This window comes from Notamacropus eugenii, chromosome 3, assembly GCF_028372415.1.
Source record: "Notamacropus eugenii isolate mMacEug1 chromosome 3, mMacEug1.pri_v2, whole genome shotgun sequence".
Lineage (NCBI taxonomy): Eukaryota > Metazoa > Chordata > Mammalia > Diprotodontia > Macropodidae > Notamacropus > Notamacropus eugenii.
In genome coordinates, this window is record NC_092874.1 from 283111151 (window position 1) to 283137680 (window position 26530).

At 40.3% G+C, this 26530-nt stretch overlaps 1 protein-coding gene across 2 annotated transcripts; it reads left to right on the top strand.

Annotated features, from left to right (window-relative positions):
- The first annotated feature begins 958 nt into the window (after positions 1-958).
- On the top strand, positions 959-25757 carry ACTR6 (actin related protein 6). Of its 2 annotated transcripts, XM_072655673.1 has the most exons (12): positions 959-1240; positions 4129-4246; positions 6940-7008; positions 8579-8702; positions 10153-10288; positions 10585-10641; positions 11946-12044; positions 12134-12212; positions 18283-18454; positions 19870-20008; positions 20391-20453; positions 25123-25757. In XM_072655673.1, exons 1-11 carry the CDS (start codon positions 1173-1175, stop codon positions 20416-20418), a joined length of 1089 nt encoding a protein of 362 aa, XP_072511774.1. In that variant the 5' UTR covers positions 959-1172; the 3' UTR covers positions 20419-20453; positions 25123-25757. The 2 variants fall into 2 exon arrangements, with proteins under 2 accessions (XP_072511774.1, XP_072511773.1); XM_072655672.1 differs by lacking the exon at positions 20391-20453.
- Positions 25758-26530: the final 773 nt, after the last annotated feature.

The window sequence follows — 26530 nt, forward strand, 5'->3', positions numbered from 1 at the left end:
CTCACTGAATACAAAGTCAAGTTCAAGTCACGTCCTCATTCCTCTGATGGCACGGTCTTCTTTGGCATCAAAGGATGAACACACTTATTCCGGGACAGATACATTTATTGAAACTGACGAACCTTTCTGCACAACTCTGCTGCTCAATGGATGGATACAGCATGTGCCCCTCCTCCCCAGCAGCCTTCCTCCAGGTGGGCGCTGGTTCTGCACCCTTGAGGTCTCTTCCTCAGGTTGGGGACCTCCACTCCAGGGGATACCCACACCAGCCAGGCGCAGCTCAGCCAGGGTGACCTTCCCACCTTCTGCACCCCACATCTCCGCGGTCCTGCCCCACTCATGTGGTAACAGCGGGGGGTCTTCCCTTCCTGATTCCTCTGTGAAGGCGAAGGAGGCTCTGTTTGCCTCGATCCTTCCCCAGCCTTTGATGACTGAATGGGCGTTAAGAAGGCCAGGGTGCCCTCGTGGGCCTGACCCACGTGTAGCCCCAGAGGAGACAGAGAGGCCTGGCCCGCACGTCACCGATCCTCCAGCGCTGTAAGGCGGCCAAGCCCTTTACTCACAATAACCTGGGGGGGGCGGGGAGGCGCTCTGGTCACCCCCATTTTACAGATGGGGAAACTGAGGCAGGGGCTGTGACTCGCCCACAGGGGGAATTGGAATCCGGCCTTTCGGATTCCGCGTGAATTCCACTTGAGTGTAAAAAAAGGACGGAAGCCGCGCTTTTCCCCTGCTTCCGTCAGTACCCCCAGGACGTGCCCGGCACTCGGGCACTCGTAAACGCTCCGTTCATTCACTCGTTCCAGCTCCGGCTCCCTCGGTCTCACGCCGGAGAGGCCTAGAGGGCCTGCAAGGCCCCTTCCTCCTCTGGACCTAGGATCCCACGAAGAAAGGCGCAGAGAGACACGCCCCCCTCCCGTTCCCGCCTTCACTTTTTTCCTCCACACGGACATCCCACTTCACTCCTCCTCACTGCGCAGGCGCGGAGCATCTGCCGCCCCCTCCTCACCACGTGATGGGGGAACGCCGCGAAAAGACTCCACCCAGCCGAGAGCGGCGCTCTCCGCCAGGCCAGACCATAGAGTAGTGACGGGCCGGAGGATCGGAAAGAGAGGGCCTCCTCCCGCGAAAACGGCGCCTGCGCAGTAGCTTCCTCTGCGGGCGGAGGGATAATGGCGACGCTGGTGCTGGATAACGGGGCCTACAACGCCAAGATCGGTTACAGCCACGACAGCGTCAGGTGAGCGGCCGCTTCTCGGCCGGGGGAGAGGAGGGGTGGGCGCACCTGGCGCCGGGGGAGGCTCGTCAGCGCCCCTGAGCTTCCCGCCTTTGAAGGGGAAGGGAGACTCCGTAGTCGATTTTTTGGCGGCTTCAGAGGGCCCGGAAGTAGGGGAGTTGTTGTGTTTGTAGCCGGAAGTCCCGCCTACGCACGTGGCGGCCGGGGTCCTGGACTGAGTGACCCGCTGGGAGGGGCCTCCGAGCTTCACCACCCGAAGAGGAAACTGAGGCCAGAGACGGCAGGTCTCGGCAAGATGTCAGGACTAGCAGACAGCCGACTCGGGTCCCGTGTGGGGGTGCAAGCTGAAACGGGCCCTGCACCCCTGGAGGTCCTGGCCCACTGACGCAGCCACGCATGTCTTTCCAGACTCCTTGCCTTTGCACTGGCCGTTCCCCATGCCAGGAATGCCTTCCTTTCCTCCCCACCCCCGCCCCTGGCTACTTTCCCCAGCTTCCTTCGAGGCCGGTTTCCTTTCCCCCCTTTATGGTTAAGGTTACTTTATAGACCCTCTCACAATTGTTGTCTCTCCTCCCCGCCTTGGGATGGGAGCTTTGTGGGCAGGTGTATTGTCTGTCTTCCTTATTTTTCCCTACCGTACAGTAAACATTTAATAAAGGCATCTTTCTACAGACTGGCCCCCGGGTCCTCGTCCCCCCTGCCCCGTGCCGGCCCCCCCCCCCCCCCCCCCCCCGCCCCGGACAGCCTGGGGCTTTGCTGCCTCCCAGGGTTGTCTCGGACATGCGATGTGTCGTGTTAACATGCTACGTGACTGGAAGGCCCGTGTATACTCTGGAAGAACGCAGACTGCGCTGTCAGCAGGGGGTCCCTGTCCCCCTCCTCCCTTCCATCTTCTATCCTCTGTCCCCGCTGCCTTTGGGTGACATGCGGACCGCGCTGTCAGCAGGGGGTCCCTGTCCCCGTCCTCCCTTTCATCTTCTATCCTCTGTCCCCGCTGCCTTTGGGTGACATGCGGACCGCGCTGTCAGCAGGGGGTCCCGGTCCCCCTCCTCCCTTCCATCTTCTGTCCTCTGTCCCCGCTGCCTTTGGGTGACACGCGGACCGCGCTGTCAGCAGGGGGTCCCTGTCCCCCTCCACCCTTCCATCTTCTGTCTTCTGTCCCTGCTGCCTTTCCGTGCTAGCGGGTGCATGTGCACAGTCAGGATGTGCTGACTGACAAGCAGCAAGTTTTGAAGCTCCAGTGGTCTTCTAAGAATCTGGGCAAACAGTTTAACATTGAGAGATCTTTATGCCCCTGGCACACATCCTTTCCTCCGCATTTCTGTCACAGACATCTGATCACCTACTATGTGCAGGACATCATAGACATTTAAAAATATATACGCTCCTCAAAGAACCCGGATCATGAGACATATACACAAATACCTGTAAAACAAGGCAGGTGAGCTCTATAGAAGTGTTGTCTGCAAAATGCCATGAGAAAATCTGGGAGAGAAGAATTACTTTTGGTTAGGACATCAGGAAAGCTTTGAGGAGAGACCTTGATTTTCTTTTCTTTTTTGGATTTTATTTATTTGTTTTTAGTTTTCAACATTCACTTCTATGAGTTCTAAATTTTCTCCCCCTCCCTCCATTTCCCCCTTCCCAATATGGTGTGCAGTCTCATGTAGGCTCTACATATACATTCTTATTAAACGTATTTCCACATTCGTCATGTTGTAAAGAAGAATTAGATCTAAAGGGAAAAACCACAAGAAAGAAGAAACAAAAGGGAGATAATCATGCTTTGATCATCTTTCCAGCTCTGCAGTTCTTCTCTGGATGTGGATAGCACTTTCCATCATGAGTCTTTTAGAAGTGGAGACCTTCATTTTCTGCCCAGCACATCCAGCCCTTACTAAATGTGACCATGGGCAAGCCAAGAGTGATGCAGGGATAATATCACCTGTAGTATCCTTTTCATAGGGTTGCCATGATAATCAAGTGGAAAAATATGGAACACTTTGCACGTCTTAGAGTCTCTGTAAACATCTCCCTCTGCTTTCTGTGCAAGCATTTTGGGGTGACATTGAAAGGGGAGCCATTGGCTAGCAGGATGGGGTAGGAGGGCATTGCAGGCAGAGGAAGTATTAGCAAAGCCTCAGGGGAGAAAAAAGAAGGGGAGAAGTCAGAAATGAAACTGGCGTGGTAAATTGTGGAAGGTCTTGAGCTTGACTAGGAAGTTTGGGCTTCATCTCAAGGTGTTTGTGAACCGTTGAAGTAGGTTTTGGATAAGGGAGGAACTGGATCAGAGCTGTTCCCCAAAACTGGGATTTTTAGACATGCTTCCTTGGTGAACTCTCTGTCCCAGTGATTTTTATTCCCAGCTTCTTTCTGGTCCAGTAATACTTACAACAGTGCTTCAAGACATCACATTCTCTGTGGTAATACAACATTATATCAAAGTAGACTTCTAGGGAGCATCCTTCTCATCTAGCTTTTTGGTCAGAAGTAATTGATGACAGGCCTTGTAGCAATCTGGGCTGCTGTGTCTAGTTTACCATGTAGACTACCGCCATGTTGTGCTTCTATCATGGATATCATTTTATGCATCTGCAGAAGAGCCTCTGGAATGAAAGCCTAGGTCCCTTGTCTATCCCTTCCTAATCTGATCCCCTCTATCTGTCTACCTCTCCCATTGTGAATGCTTTACTCATTGGGCAGATCCTTGCTGGCCCTTCCACCACAGATGTTAGAGTCTTGGAGAAATACTGGAAAAATGCAAACAAAATGTTTATTATCAAAAATTTCCATTATGGGGGTAGGATGGGGAATCTTTAGGGAGAAAAATGTTTTCTGAAATTTTCCAGGCCTTCACATCTCAAGCAATTTCTACTTTTTCTCTTCAACAGTGTTATTCCAAACTGTCAATTCCGATCAAAAACAGCACGTCTTAAAACCTTTACAGCCAATCAAATAGATGAAATAAAGGACCCTTCTGGACTCTTTTACATCCTGCCTTTTCAGAAGGTAAGTACGTTATGCTTTATTTCTAGATTAGTATACATCTTGATTTGAGTGGTGTGGGAGCTCCCTTCACTGGAGCAGATTTCCTTCTTCTGTGTCCTTCTGTCTTGATTGAGCCTGAGCACATCCTGTAAATAGTCCCTGAAGCAGCAGTTCTGTACTTTTCATTCATGTCCTAGACCCCTTTGGCAGTCTGCTCAACATTCTAGGTCATTTCTCAGATCCTGCTTTTAGATGCATAAAGGCATAGGATGACAAAGGAAAGCAATTTTAGTGAAGTTACCAGGATGCTTTTTTTAAAAAAAGTTTATGAACCACTTGGGAATGCTTTTTATGCCATACTCTCTGTCCCAGTCATATGTGATAATGGATTATAACCTGCTTACCTCAAATCTTTCCTTTGTCCTTCTTGTCACCCGAAAATTTGATCCTAGTATGGAGGTTTCATAGTTCAAACCTCTGTCCTGAGCTAAGAGAAGAGGCAGCATGGGCTTAGGGGAGTGAGAGCCAATGTAACCTGTGCTGCGTGAGCCTTGGTCAGTCACTCAGGCCTCTGACATGTCCCATGCAGCGCTCTAAAACATGCACAACAATTGTGGATCTGCATGGCTGGGGAGAGTTTCCTCCCCGGGGAGGTCCTTAAACCATTGATGTCAAAGGTTTGGGCCACAAAAGACCAGAACAATACCACTGTCAACAGATGAGCTTTTGTGGTAGCTTAGGACAATTGAAAACACTGGACAGTTTCCCACATGCAACCTTGTCTGATTCATTTCTCTTTCTCAAACCTGGGCTCAGCTCATTATTCACCTGCTGCATGTGACTAAGGTCTATCTATGTGTTTGTATGTTTGTGAATCACGGGGCTATCTCTCCAACCGCATTTCATAATCTTAACAATGGACATTTTTGATCCATGTTGGTTTTTCATGATAGATGGTTAACTTAAAAAAAAAACCAGTTATGGCTAAATTTAAATGGAAGGCAGGTTATGAATATATTTTTTAAGAAGTTGATTTAAGTTCTTACTAAAATCAAATGAATTTTTCTTGAAATCACATTGTTGTATTAGGGATAAATGATGATGATGTTCTATGACTAGGTGAGCTCACTTAAGTTATCCATGTAGATTTCACAGTAGGAGTGGAAAGGAAAGGGTCAGTGGTCATGCCAAGGTCGATGGAGCCGCTGGAAGAAAAAGCGATGGCAGAAAGAAGAGCAGCAGAGAAAAGAGAAAAACAAAAAGTTACTCAGAGCATGCTGAGTTAGAGAACTGGAGATTCAGAGATGAACCTGTCTGATGTCAGAGAATAAGCAGATAGAAAGTGGTGGCTCTCTTCTCTTAGACTGTTACTTCTGTACTCAGTTATTAAAGTATTACTTCCTGTCCATTTTGGGCTCACTGGGATGTATCCAGAGTTTGGAAGAGAAACGAGAGAAGGTATACCAACAAGGAAAATCTTAAATTCTTTTGTCTGTAGGACACCAGGGGATTGTGAAGGTTTGTTTCCCTCCCTGCCAGGTTCCCAGTCTCTGTGTCTGGTTGCTGACCTGGTGCATGTTCCCGTGTAGCTTGGTCCTTATGGCTTCTTTGCCACTTCGCTCCTTCACAGTCTTGGTTCCTCCCGTCATTTCTGCCTTTCATCTCTTTGTAGATGTTCAGAGTGGGGTCTCTTGGCCTGACTGCTCTCCCGAGCGTCCATTTCCCTGAGATGTCCATGGGCATCTCCAGTTCAGCATGCTCAGAATAACTTATTTTCCTCTTTTCTCTCCAGTTCTTTCTGCCATCAGTTTTTCTTCCAGTGGCTCCATCTGCCTTGGCATTATTGTTGACTGTTTTCTCTGTCTTCCCATATCCAATCATCTGCCCAGTCCTCTTGCTTTGACTTTGACAATATCTTGCTTTAGACCCCTCTTCTCTAGTCTGACTGTTTTCACCCTAGAAAGGGCCTTCATCACTTCCTAACAATAGCCTCCACCAGGCTTTCTGTGCCTTTTCTTTCCTCCCTGCAGTCCATCTTCCACACCATTGTTGGCTTAACCATATTGAGTGGATGGAGTAAAGTACTCCTGCTCAGAGCTTTTCAGTAGCTTCCTGTCATCTCCTTGGTAAAGATAAAATCATCTACCTGGTTTTTGGTCCCTCTACAGACTGGTATCCTTCTTTTGTTACAACGTATCTAATACGATATCTTCTGTACACTCTGGTGTAGCCCCATTAGGCTACCTGCTCCGCTGTCCCCTTTGTACCCCAAGGTTTTCCTACTTCTGTTCTTTGCCTCCTGGAGGTGCTAAGGCCGCAGCTACTGAAGAAAGCTTCCAAGCCCTTTCCTTTACATCACAGTTTTGAATCCTTCCCATCTTTAAAGCATATCTCAAATGCCACATCTTCATCTATTTTCTTGGCTCCTCCACTTCTAGGGGACTTTACCCTCTTCAACTTCACACAGCATTTTTTCTGCATTTTTTCATGACAGAATTGTGTATAATTGTATATTATACTTTGCTTGTGTATGTTGTTACCTTCCCTACTCAAATAGTAGCCCCTAAAACCCCACAAGGTTGGAAACCATTTCACCTCAACCTTGCATGAATTCTGCCCCTTGTAGTTTCTTAATAAATGTTGTATTCAATTATTATTTGGATTTTTCCATTTGATGTTTTAAAGATTATTCTTGAATTTCTGAATTCTTTTAGGGCTATTTGGTGAATTGGGATGTTCAGAGACAAGTTTGGGATTACCTTTTTGGGAAAGAAATGTATCAGGTAAAAAAATTATACTCTGTATTCAGATTTGTTTCCAAGGCTTATTAATATTGAAGAATAGATCTACATTTAAGATTTCAAGATGGCAAATAGTTTTACTTTGAAAGTGTTAATATAGTTACTCTTTGTGATTGTTGAAATTGAATAATATTGGAATAAGAAATGCATTGTTAGATACACATTTAACGCATTTGCATTTGGTCTGTAGCTATACTCTAGGCTTTCATTTTCTAAGCTTATTTTGGGAAACTCCCATTATAGAAACTCCCTACACTCATGAAAGTCACCAAGACAGGTATAACTTAGAGTCTCTAAGAGATCTCTGGGCCATCGTGAATAGAGGGCTGTATTGTGAGTCAGGAACTCCTGCCTCCTCAGTTCTGTGCTCTGATCTGTGGAGTTATAATCCCTGAAAGGGGATGGAAGTTACTTGTGGCCGCTTAGCTGTGTGTGTCTAAAGCAAGACTTGAAATCATTCCACATGGAAAATAAATAAGATTTCTGTTTCCTGGCAAGATGACTACAGATGGAGACTGTAAAATTCAGAATTAGAATTTGTCAGGTTTCAGTATTGGGTTTATGTCATATCTAAGGTATTGGATTTTAGAGTTGCAAGGTCACCTTGTCTTACTTCTGTGGGCAGTGAAGCACCCACCACATCAGTGAATGAATGAATAAATCTTTTATTCAGCTGGTATGTTGGGCCAAGCTGGTATGTTGTATCAAGAGTAGGGAATACAAGTACAAAACTAAGAGAGTCTCTGCTTTCAAAGAGTTGATGTTCACATGGGGGAAAGAACACATGTGGGAGTCTTCAGCTCCAAGTCATGAAAAGGTTCTCTGGTCCTTAGGGTATAGTGACTGGAAAGCAGATGGTCAGGCCTCTTCTTTAATGTCAGCTCCACTGATCACTTGATAGCCATTTCTGACATAGAACTATGTGACAGTGCCTAGGACTTTGGTGGCCAGAGCTTTCTTTCCTAGGTCTCCTGTAGCTGTGGCTGAAGCCCATACAGGAGCCCAGGTGGCATCTTCCAGTGGGTTAAGATGATAGCTGTGGGCACTGGGCTGGCAGCCTGGCTCTTCCCAGGGCTCTGGGGCTCAGGCTTCTGGGCTGTCCCCATGAAGGTCTGAGGGGAGGTGGTAGCTGGGGATAGGGGTGGAGTGTCAGATGTGTGTGGCCCCTGCTACCTCCTGCCGTTCCTGTGGGACTCCCTGCTGCTCCAGTGAGGCCAGATGCCCACCTGCCTGCCTTTCCCATCCCTTGAAATTACATTAATTTCCCATTTTTCTTCAGTATGTAAGCTCATTCATTAGAAGGGCTTTGTGGTCTGGGTGCTTCTTTAGTCCCTGGTCCTGAAAGTTTTGAGAAAACTAATTAAGAGAATGTTTTATGCGTCTCAAGGGTGAGTCAGGCCTGACTTGTATATTTTTTATCCTTTTGCTTTAAAAAAAAATTCCATATAGTTACTCTTGTTGTTAACATACTTAGGCATAGCAAGATCTTTAATAAGCAACTTGTCACTATTCCTGATGATGCCATAAAACAGCTTTTGTATATTTTGTACAGGTTGACTTTGTAGACACGAACATTATAATCACAGAACCTTATTTTAACTTCACTTCAATTCAAGAGTCAATGAATGAAATCTTGTTTGAAGAATATCAGTTCCAGGCAGTGCTTAGAGTCAATGGTGAGTTGATTCAGTTGGTTGGCCGTGATCATAGGTGGGCCGAGCATAGATTGCCTAGAATACTAGAAGGAGGAAAGAACCCTTCTTGGTTGAAAGAATGTCGTGGAATTTTGGACCTAGACGAAACCAGAGTTCATCTACTTCCCCTCAGTTAGTGGTTCTTTGAATTGCTCTATAAAGTTCTGTCTCTGCACTAGATTGCAGCTGAGCACAGGGACTGTGGCCCTAGTGCTTTGTTCCTCCAGTGCCCAGCACAGAGAGGATGGGAGGCAAAGAATGATGGTCATCGAGCCAGAAAACTGGGGTTTGTGTCTTGGCTCTGACAGCTGACGAGCTGGGTGGCTTGGGTTAAATGACCAAACCTTTTTGAGCATCTTCTGCCAAGTGGTGAGAATGATTTCTGCACTTCTGTGTTGAAAACGGTTATGAGCAAAGCGCTTTTTGGATGCTTCCTTCAATAGCTGGTCCTGAAAGTTTTCAGGAAAGAAGAGAGAGTGAGAGGGAGAGCCAAATGCTATGAGTGTCTCCCCATTACCATCATCATTGTTGGTGGTGTTACTGTTACTGAGATCATCCTTGGTGGTGTAGAAGGGGCAGTGAGTATGTGTTAGTGCAGTCTTAGAACCACTGAACGTCAGAGCTGGGGAGGGCCTTCTCAGGGATCTCTCAGTCTTAGTCCTTTTTAAAGATGAAGAAATTGAAGCTCAGAAAGCTTCAGAGCCTTATGCTGGGTCTCTGGCAGGTTCATGCCATCATGGACGACCTTCTTTACAGATGGAGACTGCATTATTTCCCAAAGACAGTCTAGCCAGCTCTGTTCCTCCTGTTCAAGTCCAGGCCCAGTTCATTGGGTGCAAAGTCCAAATGAAAGAGGGGACCTCTCTAGATGGTAAAGTCCTCCACATGCCTCTGTGGGTGACATTTTACTGATTGTATTGAGCCTCTGATGCGGAGCCTCTGAAATGAAACATATTGGCATTCAAGAGAGTTTGGCCGGACAATCCACAAAGATAAATACCAATGGTGAAGAGTGCCTCTTGTCTAGATTGAGATAAGCATTTGGTTGGACATCTTGTAGAATTGGTCCATAGTACCTCACTCTTGGACAGATACTTCACATGGATAATGAACTGTGTTCACTGACAGGAAGAAGTTCATTTTCCCTTTACCAGCTCTTTGCCACATATTTCTACCTTATCTGCAGCCTAGGTAATCCATAAAGTGCTTAAAAACTTCAAAGACTTTGTGGAGATCTTCTGTACTGGTCAGTGATACTGTCTTGCAGATTTGTCTTTCTTTCATCTTGAGGTTTTTCAGAAAAAAATATACTTTCATTTTACAACTGGAGGAAAAGATATAGTCATACTTATTTTATTTGCTTTCCTTCCCCCGTTACTTTAAAAACAATGTACTTTAGAAGGTTGCTTAATATGTGGTTATTTTATTGTAGCTGGGGGCCTGAGTGCACATCGGTATTTCCGAGATAATCCGTCTGAATTATGCTGTATCATTGTGGACAGTGGTTATTCCTTTACACACATAGTACCATACTGCAGAAGTAAAAAGAAAAAAGAAGCAATAATTCGGTAAGCTACATTTTGTTTTGTTTTTTTTTTTATTTTTAAAAATTATTATAAATTGTTGAATTGAAAATACTGTCAGGCTTAGGCAGTATCTTGGTTAGTTTTGCTTGTTAGAATTGCACTTTTCCCTCCTTTTAAAAATCTTTGTCATGAGGAATGTTTTAAGGGTAGGGAGGATGGAAGGAAAGATTCAGGAATGAAAGCAGTAGTAAAAATGCAACAAAGTTTTTTTAAGTAAAGTAATTACAGTGTTGAAATAAAGATGATTGCTAAATTAAAATTTGATTATTCCCCTTTAGTATTAACGTTGGAGGAAAACTGCTAACCAATCATCTAAAGGAGATAATTTCTTACAGGTGAGACATTTCCTACTTTGGTTTTTGTGGAGGCAGGTCATGAACTTTGTGCCCTCTTCTCCCAAGGCAGTTCTCAAATATACCCTCATCCCATGTCATGCAGCTTTGGATATGTTTAATTTGATTTACAAAATCTGAGGTACTTGTTATAAACTCTGATTTTGCCATTCTGATTTCTCAGTATATTTGGAAGGCTGAGATGTCCATGTAATGAGAAACTTGATTACTAATTGATTAATATAAATATTATAGAAATACATGATGAGTAAAAGATACAAATGAACAATAAGTGTAAACTTCAGCTTTCTTGCTCTTCTAGAACATAGGTGAGAACTCGGGAGTGCAGGAAAAGACTGTGGAGCAGTCAGAATGCATGGTGTGAAGTCCATGCCATTGGCTTGTAGGAACATCCTTGAGGCTCTCCTTCACAGCCAGTACACTGGTGTTGCAGATAGGATACTAATAGTCTGGGTTTTATGGGTTTTCCAACCCAGAGTGCATTGCAGTGTCCAAGCAGACAAGAGGTCTGCTCCAGGCTAGTACAGTGACTGCTTTTAAAAGTGACAGCTTACAGCAAAGGAGGAGTCAGAAAGACTATAAAAAGCTAACTGAGGAATTAAAAAGCCCAGCACGTCAGGGCCATGCAGTGTAAGGGAAACATTACTACGTCCTTATTAAGCCTTTAGGTGGGAAGGGATGTCCCCAGATTGTAGCATAACACAGTAATCAGCGTTGGTAGTTAGTGACCTTGAGTTGTCAGCACGAAGATAAATACTATTCAGTATGCTTGTTTCATGAGGTAGAGAAGTCTATAATCTGGTTTAGAATTCAATTCAAAATGATGAAAAGAAACCTATTTTGATGCTCAAAAACTTAAATCTTCAACTTTGTGGAAAACTTTGCCATGTAGAAAAACTTGTTACACAAGGGTTTGGTAGAGCGACAGTGTTTGTGACTTGACCTTAGGTAAGTAACCTAAATTTTCTGTGTCTTCGTTTCCTCCTATGTAAATTGGGGATAACCCTTGCCCTCACTGCGGTTGTGTGAGGATCAAATGAAAGGATGGAGGGAAAGGTATTGGAAGAAATGAAAAAGAACGTCAAATGCAGGATGTTTATTGTTTGGTCATTTTAGAACTAAAATATTTTTATTAAAAATATATAAATAAGATACTGTTAGACTTTTCGTTAAATTTAATTGTCTTGTGTTTACTGTAGAATTTAAGGAAAAATACTTTAAAAAGTAAAAGGTTATTAGGATCTAGATTTTAAATTTCAGTTTTTTTGTATTTCATTTCTTTGCAGACAGCTACATGTCATGGATGAAACACATGTAATTAATCAGGTGAAAGAAGATGTATGCTATGTGTCTCAGGATTTTTATAAGGACATGGATATTGCAAAGTATGCATTTTGATATACTCATGATCGAAGTCAGTTCCAGATCAGATAACACAAAGCTGAGCTATTTTAAAATCTCTTTTGTTTTTCAGACTGAAAGGAGAAGAAAATACAGTTATGGTAGACTACGTTTTGCCTGATTTCAGCACAATTAAAAAGGGGTTTTGTAAGGTAATTTTGTGGAGATCACAGTTTTTGAGTTAAGAGTTAATGTTTTCATAGGATTGGGAATATTTCAGAGAGAGACTAAGAGTAATCATTTTAATATTAATTTTCCCAGTGAATATTAATGTATTAATAATCTTGATCTGTTCATAAGTTTTTTTATGTTTGGAAACTTTTATATTTCTTATGTGTTAGGATAATTCTGAAATTAGAGTTTTATATTTACTTTGTTGACATGTATTTGGAAATGTGCTTGCTTTTAATTAATGTGTAATTTGAGTCACAGAGAAGACATTTCTATGCAAACACAAAAACTAAACTACATAATAATGGTGGTTAAGATGTGGGAAAAGAATAACGTTCTCATGTAAGGGTTTTTAATTAGGATATTGTTAAAATTTGGCATTTCAGTGCTTTGTATTCAGGAGTTTTAAAACTGTATAATTAAAAATGACCGTCACAAATTCTGTTATCAAAATGAAAACCTTTATGTGGTCTTTATGGATTCCATGATCACAGGTAACAGGAACTTTGCTTTAGAGTTATTACTGAGAAATGACATCTTCTCTAGCATTATGTCCTCTGGAGCCTCCTAGCTGACCTAAACTGAGCTGTTGTAAGTGATGGATGATTCTGACTTCTTCCTAAAACAGCAGCACAGTTTATAATAAAAACAATTCTTAATGGATGCCACCAGAACTAGATTGATGAGAGCTATGTGGTGGTTATGACCTATATTTGTTATTTTTGTAACTAAAATAGATACTTTTAAGATTTTTTTCCAAAATTCTCTAATTATTATTTAAAATTTTAACCACTTTAACTTTTAAATTTTAAATACTCATTTTAAAAAGGCAAAAACTTCATATGCTATTGTATTTTTTAAAAATGCAGTTTGATGGCTTAATTAACATTTAATCAATTTATACAAACACAGATTTTAGATTTTTTTCTGTGTTGACAAAATGAGGCATATTATTTCTCTTAACTCCAGAAAATATGTTTTAAACATATTTGCAAAAATATTTTATAGTTCAAATAAACTATATTTTTTGCAGGAATTTTTAAGAACAACTTGCAAGATTTTGTCTCCCACTCATAGAACATACCTTTGCTTTTAATCTCCTTTACCATTCTGAAAAGGAATAATATGCCTCACTTGACCACAGTAGAAATGTAATAATTTGGCTGGTGTAGTATTATTTCATTTTCTGTGTTCCTCATAAATGGAGTAATATTTTAATATATACAGTTATCATGAAATATTGGATAAAGAACAACAGTTTGAACAATAAAGAAATAGAACAAGTGAGAAAATGATACTTCATTTTTCAGAGTTCATCAGTTCTCTTTCTGGATGCAGATAGCATTTTTTCGTCATGAGTCCTTTGGCATGGTCTTGGATCATTGTGTTGATGAGAGTAGTCAATTCATTCACGGTCATCATTACAATATCATGGTTTTATGTACAGTGATCTCACAGTTCTCACTTCACTTTACATCAGTTTCTTGAGGTCTTGCCAGGTTTCTCTCAACTCCCCTCCCATCATTTCTTACAGCACAGTAGTACTCTGTCGCAATCATGTCACAACTTGTTCAGTCATTCCCCAATTGATGGGCATCTCCTCAATTACCAATTCTTTAGTACCACAAAAAGATCTGCTATAAATACTTTTGTATAAATAGGTCATTTTCTTTTTCTTTGAATTCTTTGGGATACAGACCTAGTAGTGGTATTGCTGGGTCAAAAAGTCAGCTCAGTTTTATAATCCTTTGGGCGTAGTTCCAAATTGTTTTTCAGAATGATTGGACCAGTTCATTGTTCAACCCAGAGTTCATTAGTGTACCTATTTTTTCTTCATCCCCCCCCAGCATTTTTCATTTTTTGTAGGTGTGAGGTAGTCCCTCAAGATTGTTTTAATTTGCTTTTTCATAATCAATAGCGATTTAGAGCATTTTTTCATATGACCATAGATAACTTTGATTTCTCCTTCTGAAAACTGCCTGTTCATATCCTTTGGCCATTGATCACTTGGAGATTCAGTTCTCTATGTGAGAAAATGAGGCCTTTATCAAAGAAACTTGCTCTAAATATTTTTGATATTACTCCATTGTTTATGGTACCTTTTTATAGTTTCTCTGTAGTTTCTCTGATTATGTCTTTTAATCAAGTCTTTTATTGCTTTGGCTTTGTCTGAAATCAGTCCCTAACTCTGCCTTTTTTTAATATCAACTGAAGCATAATAGATTTTGCTCCAGCCCTCTTTTTTAACTCTGTGTGCATCTTTCTGTTTCACATGTGTCTATTATAAACAACATATTGTTGGATCCTGGTTTCTAATCCATTCTTCTATCTGCTTTTTTTTTTTTTTACAGGTGAGCTCATCCCATTCACATTCACAGTTATGATTACTGTGTATTTCCCTCTGTCCCATTTTCTTTTTTTTTACCCTTCTCTCTTTTTTTTATCCTGTCCTTCCTCAAAAGTCTGTTTTGCTTCTAACCACTGGCCTCCATTTCATCTCCTTCCTCCCCCCGCCCCTTTCTCATATCCCCTTCCCCTACCATTTCTCTATTGGGTAAGATAAATTTCTATACAGAACTGAATTGTGTGTGTGTGTGTGTGTGAAACACGTGATTTTTTCCCTCTTTGAGCCAATTCCTGTGGGACCGAAATTTCAGCATTTCCTACCATCCCCCCATGCCCCATATTCCCCTTTACTGTAAAGCTCTTCTGAGTGACAAAAATTTCCCCATTCTTCCCCTCCCTTTCCCCTTTTTCCAGTGTTTCCCTCATTCTTACCTCTTCATTTGTTTCAGAGCTCATTTCAACATAATTGACTCACACTCATGCCCTTTGTCTATTTAAGTTCCTTTAACTGCCCCAGTAATCATAAAGTTACATATAGGAATATATGTTTAACCTTATGGAGGCCCTTATGAACTTGGTTTCATGTTTACCTTTTAATGCTTCTCTTGAGTCTTGTGTTTAAATGTCAGATTTTCTCTTCAGGTCTGATCTTTTTTCTTCATCAAGAATACTTGAAAGTTCTCTATTTCATTAAATGTCTGTTCTCCACCCCCAACCCCTATCCCCTAAAGGCTAAGTTATTCTTGTGTGTAATCCTAGCACTTTTGCCTTCTGAATCTATTCCAAGCCTTCAGCTCCTTTGACATGGAAGCCACTAAACCTTTGTGATGCTGACTGTGGCTTCACAATATTTGAACTGTTTCTTTCTGGCTGCATTTTCTCTTTGATCTGGGAGCTCTGGAATTTGGCTATAACATTCCTGGGAGTTTTCATTTTGGGATCTCTTTCAGGTGGTGATCAGTGGATTCCTTCAATTTCTGTTTTTCCCTCTGGTTCTAGAATATCAGAGTTTTTCTTGATAATTTTTTGAAATAGGATGTCTCAACCCTTTTTTGATCATGGCTTTTAAGTTGTCTGGTAATTCTTAAATTATTTCTCCTTACCATATTTTCCAGATCAATTGTTTTTCCAGTGAGATATTTCACATTTTCTTCTAAATCAAAATTCTTTTGATTTTGTTTTGTTGTTTCTTGATGTTTTGAGGAATCATTAGCTTTTAGTTGTCCAATTTAAATTTTAAGGAATTATTTCCTAAAATGAACTTTTGTACCTCCTTTTTCCATTTGGCTTGTTCTACTTTTTAAAGTTCTTTTCTTCAGTGAATTTTTGCTCCTCTTTTACTATTAGGCCAGTTCTGCTTTTTAAGATGTTATTTTCTTCAGTTTGTTTTTGTGCCTCTTTTACCAAACTGTTAATTCTCTTATCATAATTTTCTTGCATCATTCTCATTTTTTTTTCCAATTTTTCCTCTACCATTCATATCTCTTTCTAGTACTCTTCCAAGAATTCTTATTGGGTCTGTGTCCAGTTAGCACTTTTCTTTTAGACTTTGGTTGTAGATGTTTTCATGTTCTTGTCTTCTAAGTTTGTGTTTTGGTCTGCCCTGTTTAGCTTTTGTTGTTTGCTCATTTTCCCAGCCTATTTCCTGACTTTAAACTGTATGTTAAAGCTCAGCTCTGTTCCCAGCCTCAGATTTTTTTGTGCTCCTGTTTTCAGAGCAAGTTCTTGGGATCTGGAAGTTTTTGGTGTTTGCAGGGTGCTGTGATATGGGGAGAAGTGTGGTCACTGCTCTCCTGGTCTGTCTGTGCTCTGGTCTTTACCTAGGAAGAGCCCCTGATCCCCTGCAGCCACACGCACTAGAATTCCTATTGGCCTTGGAACTGTGACCAGGTTCTCAGCTGTCTTGTGACTGACCTCAAGTGCTTTTCTTTGCCCTGGAATGTGACCCAGAGATGTATATGTTCAGTAGAGTTGCCAGTCAGTGTCAGTTGCACCCACTGCCAGCACAGGGTTCCCTGTAATTTCTTTCTAACTAGAAACTTGCTCCTTGCCCTGTCTTGGGGCTGAGAGCTTCTGAAGCTGCTGCTTTTGCTGCCAGTGCATGGGTGTGCTTCAGACAGGCCTCCACCCAGGTCCCACAGGTCTCTCTTGGGTTTTCTTAGGCCTGTGCTTTGGTTGGCTCTGCAGCTCCAACATTTGATTGGAGGTATTATTTGGAGGGGAATATTACGAGAGTTCAGCCGGGTTGCTGTTTTTCGTCTGCCCTTACTCCTCTGCCCCCATTTTATTCTTAAACATTTTTTTCTGATAATCCCTTTTTTTTTTTACATTGCTAAAATTTCCTCCCTTATCCCCCTCCCTCACTTCCTAGAGAATACTCTCACATTACAAAGAGTATGTTTTAATGGAAAAAGAGGAAGAAGGGAAAAGATAATCAACAAAACTGGCCAATTCATCGAAAAAAATCTGAGAATATATACACCTGTGGACCTCCCTTTTCCACAAAGGAGTTGAAGTTGCTTCTCTTTTCTTTGAGGCCATGCTTGGTCTTTGTAATTTTGCATCATACTATAACATTTATTCCTTAATAATCATTCTTTCTATCTTAATTTGTTGTATTGTTTTCTTGGCTCTGCATACTTTATTCTGTGTTGATTCTATGGTTCTCTGCATTTGTCACAGTCATTGTTTCTTATGCCACAGTAATATTCCCAAATGATCTTGATGTATGAGTGAAAGACCTCTTCCAAAAAAGAGCCTGTAAGGCAGTTTTTATTCCACTAACATGAATGTTTTTTTTCTTTTAATAATCAACATACAGTAGACCCAGTAGGATCTTGTATTTTCAGCATCTTTTAGTCACGTGTGAAATGATAAAGATGTGGTCCATATTGCTTGGGGAAAGCCTGCTTGTTCTCTGTGATACTCTTATTGAAGATATCCTCAGTTCATGTATAGATGACTCTCATGAAAGTTGTGTATAGGTGGGAGAATAGGTAAAAGCCTTATCTTTTTATCACCAGTATTCTTTCAGTGATATTGTATGGCTTTAAGTCAGGAAACCCTGCAGTGTCTAAAGGGTTGAAAGTGTGGGCCCCCCCCATAGGACATTGGAGAATATATAGTTAAGTATAAGCAACATATTACAGATGAGGAGCTATGTGGAGTATGAGAGGTGTCAATAGTGAAATTATATGACTGAAAACAAAGATGGTCAGTCATGTAGCCAGAGCAAGAGGTCATTGATGGAGTGCTTGCATCTTCCATTGGTACTGTGCAAGATGAGGAGATCTAGAGGAAGTCTCCTCTGGAGACTGCTTTGACAGATTCACAAGTGACCCTGGACCCAGGTTACACTACATGGGCAGGCATGCGGTCTGCACTTGTGGTGGGAGTACTTAGATTAGTGAGATCATACATCGATGGAAGTTTGAAAGTTTGTCTCTGAGAAATTTACATTCTCAAGAGGTAATAAAACCTACATGGATGCTGCCTTAGTTAGTTAACCTTTTAGTATCTATCAGCTGAAGTAGACTTTTAGGAACTAGTTATTGTTACAGGCATCTGGAAACAGATTATGCTTCCAAGTCTTATGAACTCTTGAATCTAATAGCATCGTTGTTGTTTATGTTAATATTATTCACATGAATTAAGTAATATAATCTTAACTTATTTTAATTCATTTTCATTTCATATTTTTTTTAGCCAAGGGAAGAGATGGTGTTAAGTGGAAAGTATAAGTCTGGGGAACAAATTCTTCGGCTGGCAAATGAGAGATTTGCTGTTCCAGAAATACTTTTTAATCCTTCTGATATAGGCATTCAAGAAATGGGAATCCCAGAAGCTATTGTCTATTCCATTCAGAATCTGCCTGAAGGTACAGTTGTAATTACACAGGGGTTCTGATCTGTAGCTTTATTTTGAAAGTACGAACATTTATGCTTCTTGTACGTGCCCTCGACCCACCAAATATTGCATAGTAATAGTATAGTCACATACTCTTTAAGATTGGAAGGGACTTATGGAGAAAGCATCTTGTTGGGATTTTTGATAGATAATTCTGATGAAAATCTATTCTGACTGTAAAGACTTAAAGAAAAAAGGAGATCACATAATAGCCTCTGATAATTTTTCCGTGTATCAATCCTTTGTCGCAATATTCTTAGTTTGAAGGAACCATTATGGCTAATTTGAATTTAAGATCTACATTCAGAGGAGTATTTTGGTGATAACTCAGATGTATTTCACATTTATAGTGTTTTCTTGCTTACAGAATGCTTTTCCAACAAAGAGCTAGTGAGTAGTTTCAGACTATGACTAGATAGTACCTGGATCCTAAATTTTGACTTTTACTTTAAGCTCATGCAAATTAGGTTAGAAATATTTATAAGCTGTCATTTTTATGGTTTTCATTTAATATGAGTAGAATGGTTTCTAACCTCTTTGGATTCCTTGTTATGTAAAGTAATTGTAATGAGTGTTGAAGAGTAATGCTTTTCAGCCATCTCCTGGGTTCTGCTTAATAAACTGAACTAAGATTTTACTAAATAGGACTCAGGGGGCCTAGCTAGCAACTACTAAATGCTGATTCTGATTTTGCCTTTTCCCAGGGAGTAACTTAAACGTGACAGGAAAATTTGACTCACACAGTGTATGTTTAATAGAAGTAAGAGATTTTTACAGGTGGCTGAACATTGAAGGCTAAGATTAAAGTTAGCTCTTTTTGTCCTTAATTTGGTGAGAGGTCCTTCAGACAGTGGTGCGTTTGCAACACTCTCCCGTCTTTCTGTGTCCTGTGTTCATTTTGCTCCACTTGACTTCCACTGGGATATCCACAAGGGTTGTTATGTCTGCCAGTTCTGTGGCAACTCTTTCATCATCAAACAAATGTTGGAATCTAGACCCTTTACTAATGATTATATTAATTTTGAGTATTGCCAGAGTGAATATTATTAGTCTGACATACAGTTAAATTTGGGTTTCAAGCCAGACTTTTAGTTTCATACTGCCATAACTTTAAAGATATAGTATTCTAGATAGAAGAAAAGGATAATTTCTTTAGGGTTGTTATCATCAAAAACTACTGACTGCTATTAACAGAAGTGTAATGTACAAATATGGATAAAATAGAGCCATTTCCTCCCCACTCCCAAAAAGGAAATATACATGAGGTCAGTTTTATTTTTCATTCCCTGTCATTGAACAGAATCCATACAGTGTGACCAGAGAGTCCTTGGATTGCTGATGCTACATTTAAGGTTGATTAATGCCTTCTATCTTTTTCTTCACAAGAAATGCAGCCCCATTTCTTCAAGAATATTGTTTTGACTGGAGGAAACACCCTGTTTCCAGGATTCAGGGATCGAGTTTACTCAGAGGTTCGGTGTCTCACTCCAACAGACTATGATGTTTCTGTTGTGCTTCCAGAAAAGTAAGTGTGAGTTTGTGATGTAGAAACAAAACTTGGGAGTGGGACTAGGCGTGGGATTCTGTTTATTGATGGTCGTGAGTTGAGGGACATGTTTACAGTACCTTGTACTTTTCAGAAATCAGCCACAATCCCTAACAGTATTTTAATCTCTTCTTTTTTTTTTTCAGACATGTATTCTTTAAAATAGATCTTCATTACAAAACCATACTGCATTGGATCTTGTGTACATTTTACAAACTGTCCATTTTTTCAGGTGTAGCCTTGATTACAATGAATTGGTTTTTTCTTTTAATTTTTTTCCTCAATCTCATATAAAAATAATTTTTAATATCACCTATGAAGAATGTACTATACTATATATTATACTGTTTTTTATCCCCAGTTTACTGAAGCTGAAAGAAGTTAAATGAGTAGCACAGGTTCCTGAAACTAATAAGTGCCTGAGGTGAGATTTGATCCTCAGTCTTCTTCACTACAAATCCCGGGCCCTGTTAACTCTGCCATATTACTTCTCTCTAGATTCTTAAAAAATATTTTTTTCTCAATTACATGTAAAAAAGTTCATTTTTAAAATTTTGAATTTGAAATTCTTTTCCTCCCTCCTTCCTTCTTCCCCCTTGAGAAGGTAGGTAGTTTGCTATACATTATACATTTGCAGTCATGCAAAACATATTTCTTTATCTGCCATATTGCAAAAGAAAAGAGATAAGAAACCCCAAGAAAAATAAAGTATGCATTGTCTGTAGAGGTGGATAGCATTTTTTCATCATAAATCCTTTGGAATTACCTTGGATCACTGTATTGCTAAGAATAGCTAAGTCATTCATGGTTAACTGATCATCATACAGTATTGCTGTTAACTGTATACAATGTCCTGTTCACTTTGCTTTGTATCAGTTCATTTAAGTCTTCTCAGGTTTTTCTGAAAGCATCCTGCTCATCATTTTTTCTAGCACAGTAATAATCTGTCACAATCATACACCACAACTTGTTGAGCTAATTCCCCAGTTGATGGGCATCCCCTCCATTTCCAATTCTTTGCTACCACCAAAAGAGCTTCTACAAGATTTTTGTACGTATAGCTCCTTTTCCTTTTTCTTTGACCTCTAGTGGTATTACTGGATCAAAGGGTATGTCCAGTTTAATAGCCCTTCGGGCATAGTTCCAAATTGCTCTCCAGAATGGTTGGATTAGTTCATAACTCTACCACAGTGTATTAGTTTCCCACTTTTTCCACATAACGTTTGTCATTTTCCTTTTCTGTCATATTAGCCAGTCTGATAGGTATGAGGTGGTGCCTCAGAATTGTTTTAATTTGCATTTTTGTAGTCAGTAGTTATTTAAAGCATTTTTTTCATGACTGTAGATAGCTTTGATTTTTTTTCTTCTGAAAACTTCCTGTTCATGTTCTTTGACCATTTATCAATTGAGGAATGACTTATATTTTGGTAAATTTCACTCACTTCTCTATGTATTTGAGAAATGAGGAGTTAATCAGAGAAACTTGCTGCAGAAATTTTTCCTCAGGTTCCTGCTTTCCCTCTAATCTTGGCTTCATCAGTTTTTGTTTGGACAGAACCTTTTTTATTTAATGTAATCAAAATTGTTCATTTTATATCCTGTAATGTTCTGTTTCTTGTTTGGTCATAAATTCTTCTCTTATCACCAGATCTGACAGGTAAAATATTCCATGCTTCCCTAATTTGCTTCTAATATCAACCTTCATATCTAAATTATTTATCCATTTTGACTGTATCTTGGCATATAGTGTGAGATACTGGTCTATACCTAGTTTCTGCCAAGCTGCTTTCTGGTTTTGTCAGCAGTTTTTGTCAGATAGTGAGTTCTTGTCCTAAAAGCTTGGATCTTTGCATTTATCAAACACTAGGTTATTATGGTTGATTCCTACTATGTGGTGTTTACCAATCTCTTCCACTGATCCAACACTCTTATTTTGTAGCTAGAACCAGATTATTTTGGTGATTATCATTTTGTAATACAGTTTGAGTGCTAGGTAGGGGCCAGGCTACCTTCACGGGTTTTTTTTTCATTAATTCCCTTGATATTCTTGACCTTTTGTTCTTCCAGGGGAATTTTATTTTTTTTTCTGTCTCTGTAAAATAATTTTTTGGTATTTTGATTGGTATAGCTCTGAATAACTAAATTAATTTAGGTAGAATGGTTAATTTAATTATGTTGGCTTGGTCTACCCATGAGCAATTGATATTTTTCTTTTGTTTAGATATGACTTTATTTCTGTGAAAAGTGTATTGTAATCGTGTTCATAGAGTTCTTGAGTTTATCTTGGCAGGTAGATTGGTCAACAGTGATTTTAATAAGTGAAATATCTCTTTCTAGGGCCTCCTTGTGGATTTTGTTGGTAAAATAGAGAAATGCTGATGGTTGATGCGAGCCTTTTTATATCCTGCAACTTTGCTGAAGTTGTTAATTATTTTAACTAGATTTTTAGTTGGTTCTCAGGGAACAGTATTTCTTAGGGAATGGAATTCAGTTTGTTCTAAGTACCCTATGATGTGTAGTGAGAACTTTCATCAAAATTAAATTGAAAACATTGAAGCATTCAACAACCAAAGTTGGTTGTTACCATATTGAGATTGCCTGGCAACAGTCACAAAATGACTATAAAATATTCAACTTTTTGAAAGTAAATTTATAAATAAAAACTTGCATTTATCTCATGTTTTTATCTTTAATACTAGAATAACCAGGTGTGTCAATGCAATTTTTTGTTATAATTTAAAGGAAAAACAAAAATAAAACTTTTTATCTGCCTCTACCTTGTGGATAAAATTCATGCTCAGCATCAGCTTCATCCCATCTCTTTTTACCATCTGAAAAAAATTGAGGTTCTGCATCAGTCGATGCAGCCTCGTCTTTCCAGCTGTCACTAGCACATCTGGCGTGTCTCCTCCTAGCCTTCCAAGCTTCTTGTGAGATCAGACTGATTCTGTCATTTGTATCTCCTAGATGGGTGTACAGACTCATCACACTGTACAGATCTAGACCCTTAGTATCGATGTTCATATCCAACTGAATTATTTGACTGAACCTTGTATGTTCTTTAATACAAGTCCTGAACATATATATTATGGGACTCAGGGATCATAAATGAGAATTGGAACACTGTTACCCAGACCATGGATTTGTGAGGAAGCACGGTTAGAGATGCTGTGTTCTTTTTTGGCTAAATTTTGAGTTCTAAGTATGAGAGAAGATAGGAACAAGGAGGGTCACTGATATGGAGCAGGCTTTGTACAGAGGAGGGGACTGAGGCCCCGTGTGGGTGAAGGGTTTGCCCAGAGTCAGCCAGAGAGGAAGCATCAGAGCTTGCACTGCGCCCAGGGCTACCAGGCGGCCTCTGAGAGTTGGGGGTAATGAAAGTCAGATCTCTGAATATGTTTAGTAAGAGCCTGTTGCGTTGATTGTTTCAGACAGTTGAACTTTGTCTTACACTGTCTCCAATTCAGACTATTTCACCTCAGTAAGAGTCCCTTGTTATGTTGATGTTTATATTTTATTTATTGCTTAATTTTGCATGAGTTTTTCTCTGTTTCTTGCTTATTCATATTCTCTTTTTCTTAATTGAATTTGTTTTCAGTTTTTCAACATTTGCTTCCACAAAATTTTGAATTTCAAATTTTCTCCCCATCTCCCTCCTTCCCCCACCCCAGGATAACATGTATTCTGATTACCTTTTCCTCCAATCTGACCTTCCTTTTATCATCCCCTCACCCCCCCATCCTTTTCCCTTCTATTTTCCTGTAGGGCAGGATAGATCTCTATACCCCATTGCCTATATATCTTATTCCCTAGTTGCATCTAAAAACAATTTTTAACATTCATTTTTAAAGCTTTTGAGTTCTACATTTTCTCCCTTCCCCCTCCCCACCCACCCTCACTGAGAAGGCAACCATGCATGAGTTTTTCTAGACAAAGTAACAGCATTGCAGATACTTTCTGACTCACTGTGCTGCATTAATTTTTATACTGGTCTTATGCTTTCATTGACAGAGGGAACTTCCAGTAAAGAAAGGCCTTCTGCTGTGTAGATTGGCATCTGTTTTGCAGCTGTAAGAGTCCTGGAGGTGGTAGGGGGCCTTGCCCAGGGTTACAAAGTAGGCATGAGTCTGAAGCCTGGAACTCATGTCTTCCAGATGCCAAAGCCTGCTGTCTACCCTATGGCTGCATTGGTATTCCTACTGAAAATGATTTCTCTACTGTGGACATGAGTTTAAAGGATTGTGAGGCAGGATGTGTGGCATGGGAGTTGGTCTCTAGTCAGCCAGTCTTTGCTACTTCCCTGAGGCTAGTTTTTAGCTCAAGGGAGGTAGGTTGATGAGAGTTCTGCATTCTGGCTCCAGACCTTTATGGAGCATCCCTTGTGACTGCACCATAATGCAGGCATGGGTTAAGAAGTTAGGAAACAAGAACTGCCCACAGGGGATGTATATGACTGAGGTTAAATGCTTCCTGGGAGTCCCATGTAGCCTGGATATATTAGAGGCAGGGCAGGAACCCAAGTGTTCATGACTTTGAGGTTGGCTCTCTCACTAGGACCTTTCATCTGTTTTCTGGTTTAATTTTAAAGTTCGTTAAAATTTAACTCAAATGTTGTCATTCATATTCTGTTATGAAGGATAATGTCAGTACACACAGAGAGGGAATGTCTTAGGTCTTTCCAGGACCAGAAAGACAGCAGGACACTGAGATGATGCACCCTTTGTGCCTTGGCTCCCAATTAAAAACAGCCTTTCCAGGTGTAGTGGAAGGCACAGGTGCAGTTCAAGGAGATTCTGGCCATGTTACTAGCATTTGTATTCAGTCACGACTATATAACTGCTTTCTTCTGGCATCTTTGTACCTCTCAGAGGCCAAGGTGGCAGGTACAGGGTGAGGAAGGGAAAGGATCACCAGGTGCTGTTGAGTAGCAGTGGCTAGGTTCCTAGATGAAAGCCCAGAGGAGGCCTCTGTCGCTTGCCTCTGCAGTGTACTTCTTGTAAGGGCTATTCAACAGTATTCCCTCTTAAGTACAGTTTGTTTAGTAGCTAGTAGCTTTTACAACTTCATCTGGGTTCATTTATTTTTATTTTCAGCCCAATTACTTATTCCTGGGAAGGTGGAAAGCTGATATCAGAGAATGATGATTTTGAAGATATGGTAGTAACAAGAGAAGATTATGAAGAAAATGGACATTGCATATGTGAAGAGAAATTTGATATTTAAAGAACGTTCCTGAATGGATGTCTTTATGCAGTTCTTTTTAAAGAAGTTAATGAGCACTATTGTAATCTTTCATCTTGGAAAGTGTCTTGAGTTGATTGACGTACTTTGTGTTAGAGCTTTGGAAAGCTTAGCTTCAGTGACTCATACCATAAATGGTAAGTACGAAGGGGCGTATGTACTTTTATTGTACACTTTTTATTTAGGAGCGAGGCTTCTGTCGAGGCTTGCACTATTTTTTTTAGGGCAGATTACTTTTCATTGATGAATGAAAGACTAAATAAATACATTAAAATTTTTATTCTTTGTAGTTACAAGAACAGATTTGGCCTTTGATAATTCATTTTTTTTGCATATATGTGATTGGAAATATGGAGAGGTTTTTTGGCTTCATTTAGTTTTCATATTCTTTTATATATTATGCATATATATGATGGAAATGATAATTTAAATAGTGTTCTAATTTTTACTTAGAGCATATTTAATAAACTGCCTTTAGTGTATAGTCTTTCAGTTTCTGTTCATTCTTTATTATTGCTTAAATGTTTCATTTCACTTTTCCCCAAAACACTGTTATGAGTATTGCTTTTGAATGAGAACTGATGTCATTTTGTTTAGGTTATGAAGAAATGTAGTCAGCCCTGCATTGTTGCAGGGCTGGATGCATCTAGCACAGGGGAATTTGCAAAGTGGAGGATCTGACCCCTCCCATCTCTTGGGTAATCTGTCTTCAGTGTACGGTTGACCTTGGCCGTCCTCCACGATGGTGGCAGATGCCTTTGAAGAGTATATATTGCCGTCTTTATTATGCCTCTTGATAGTTAGTAATCCGAGTGTTGTCAGACACAATTATCTTTCATTATATCCTTCATGAATCCGATGTAATGCATGGAAGATGCATCCCAGTTAGAGGACAGCATTTAAGATAACATTTAACTCAAATACTTGTCAGTCATTAACGAACTCTCATCATAAAGGGATCTTGTATCCTCTCTATACCTTTCAGTCCGTGAAGAGGCAATCTCTTTTAGAGCCTTTGCAAAAAGCTGATCTCTTTCTTTCTCAAACTTTCTCATCATGGTCCCTTCTCATTGTGCACTTACATTCTTCTTGGAATTGGTAGAGACGGCATAGATTTTACTACATATATTTCCTCAAAGTCTTGCAGCCTGGCTGTGATCACACTGAGTGCACCAAGTCCTAGGATGGTGGAGAGCCTCCCAAATGAGATGAATGATCACTGAAAAGAATTCAGCCTAACTCCCCTCACAGCATGAAGCA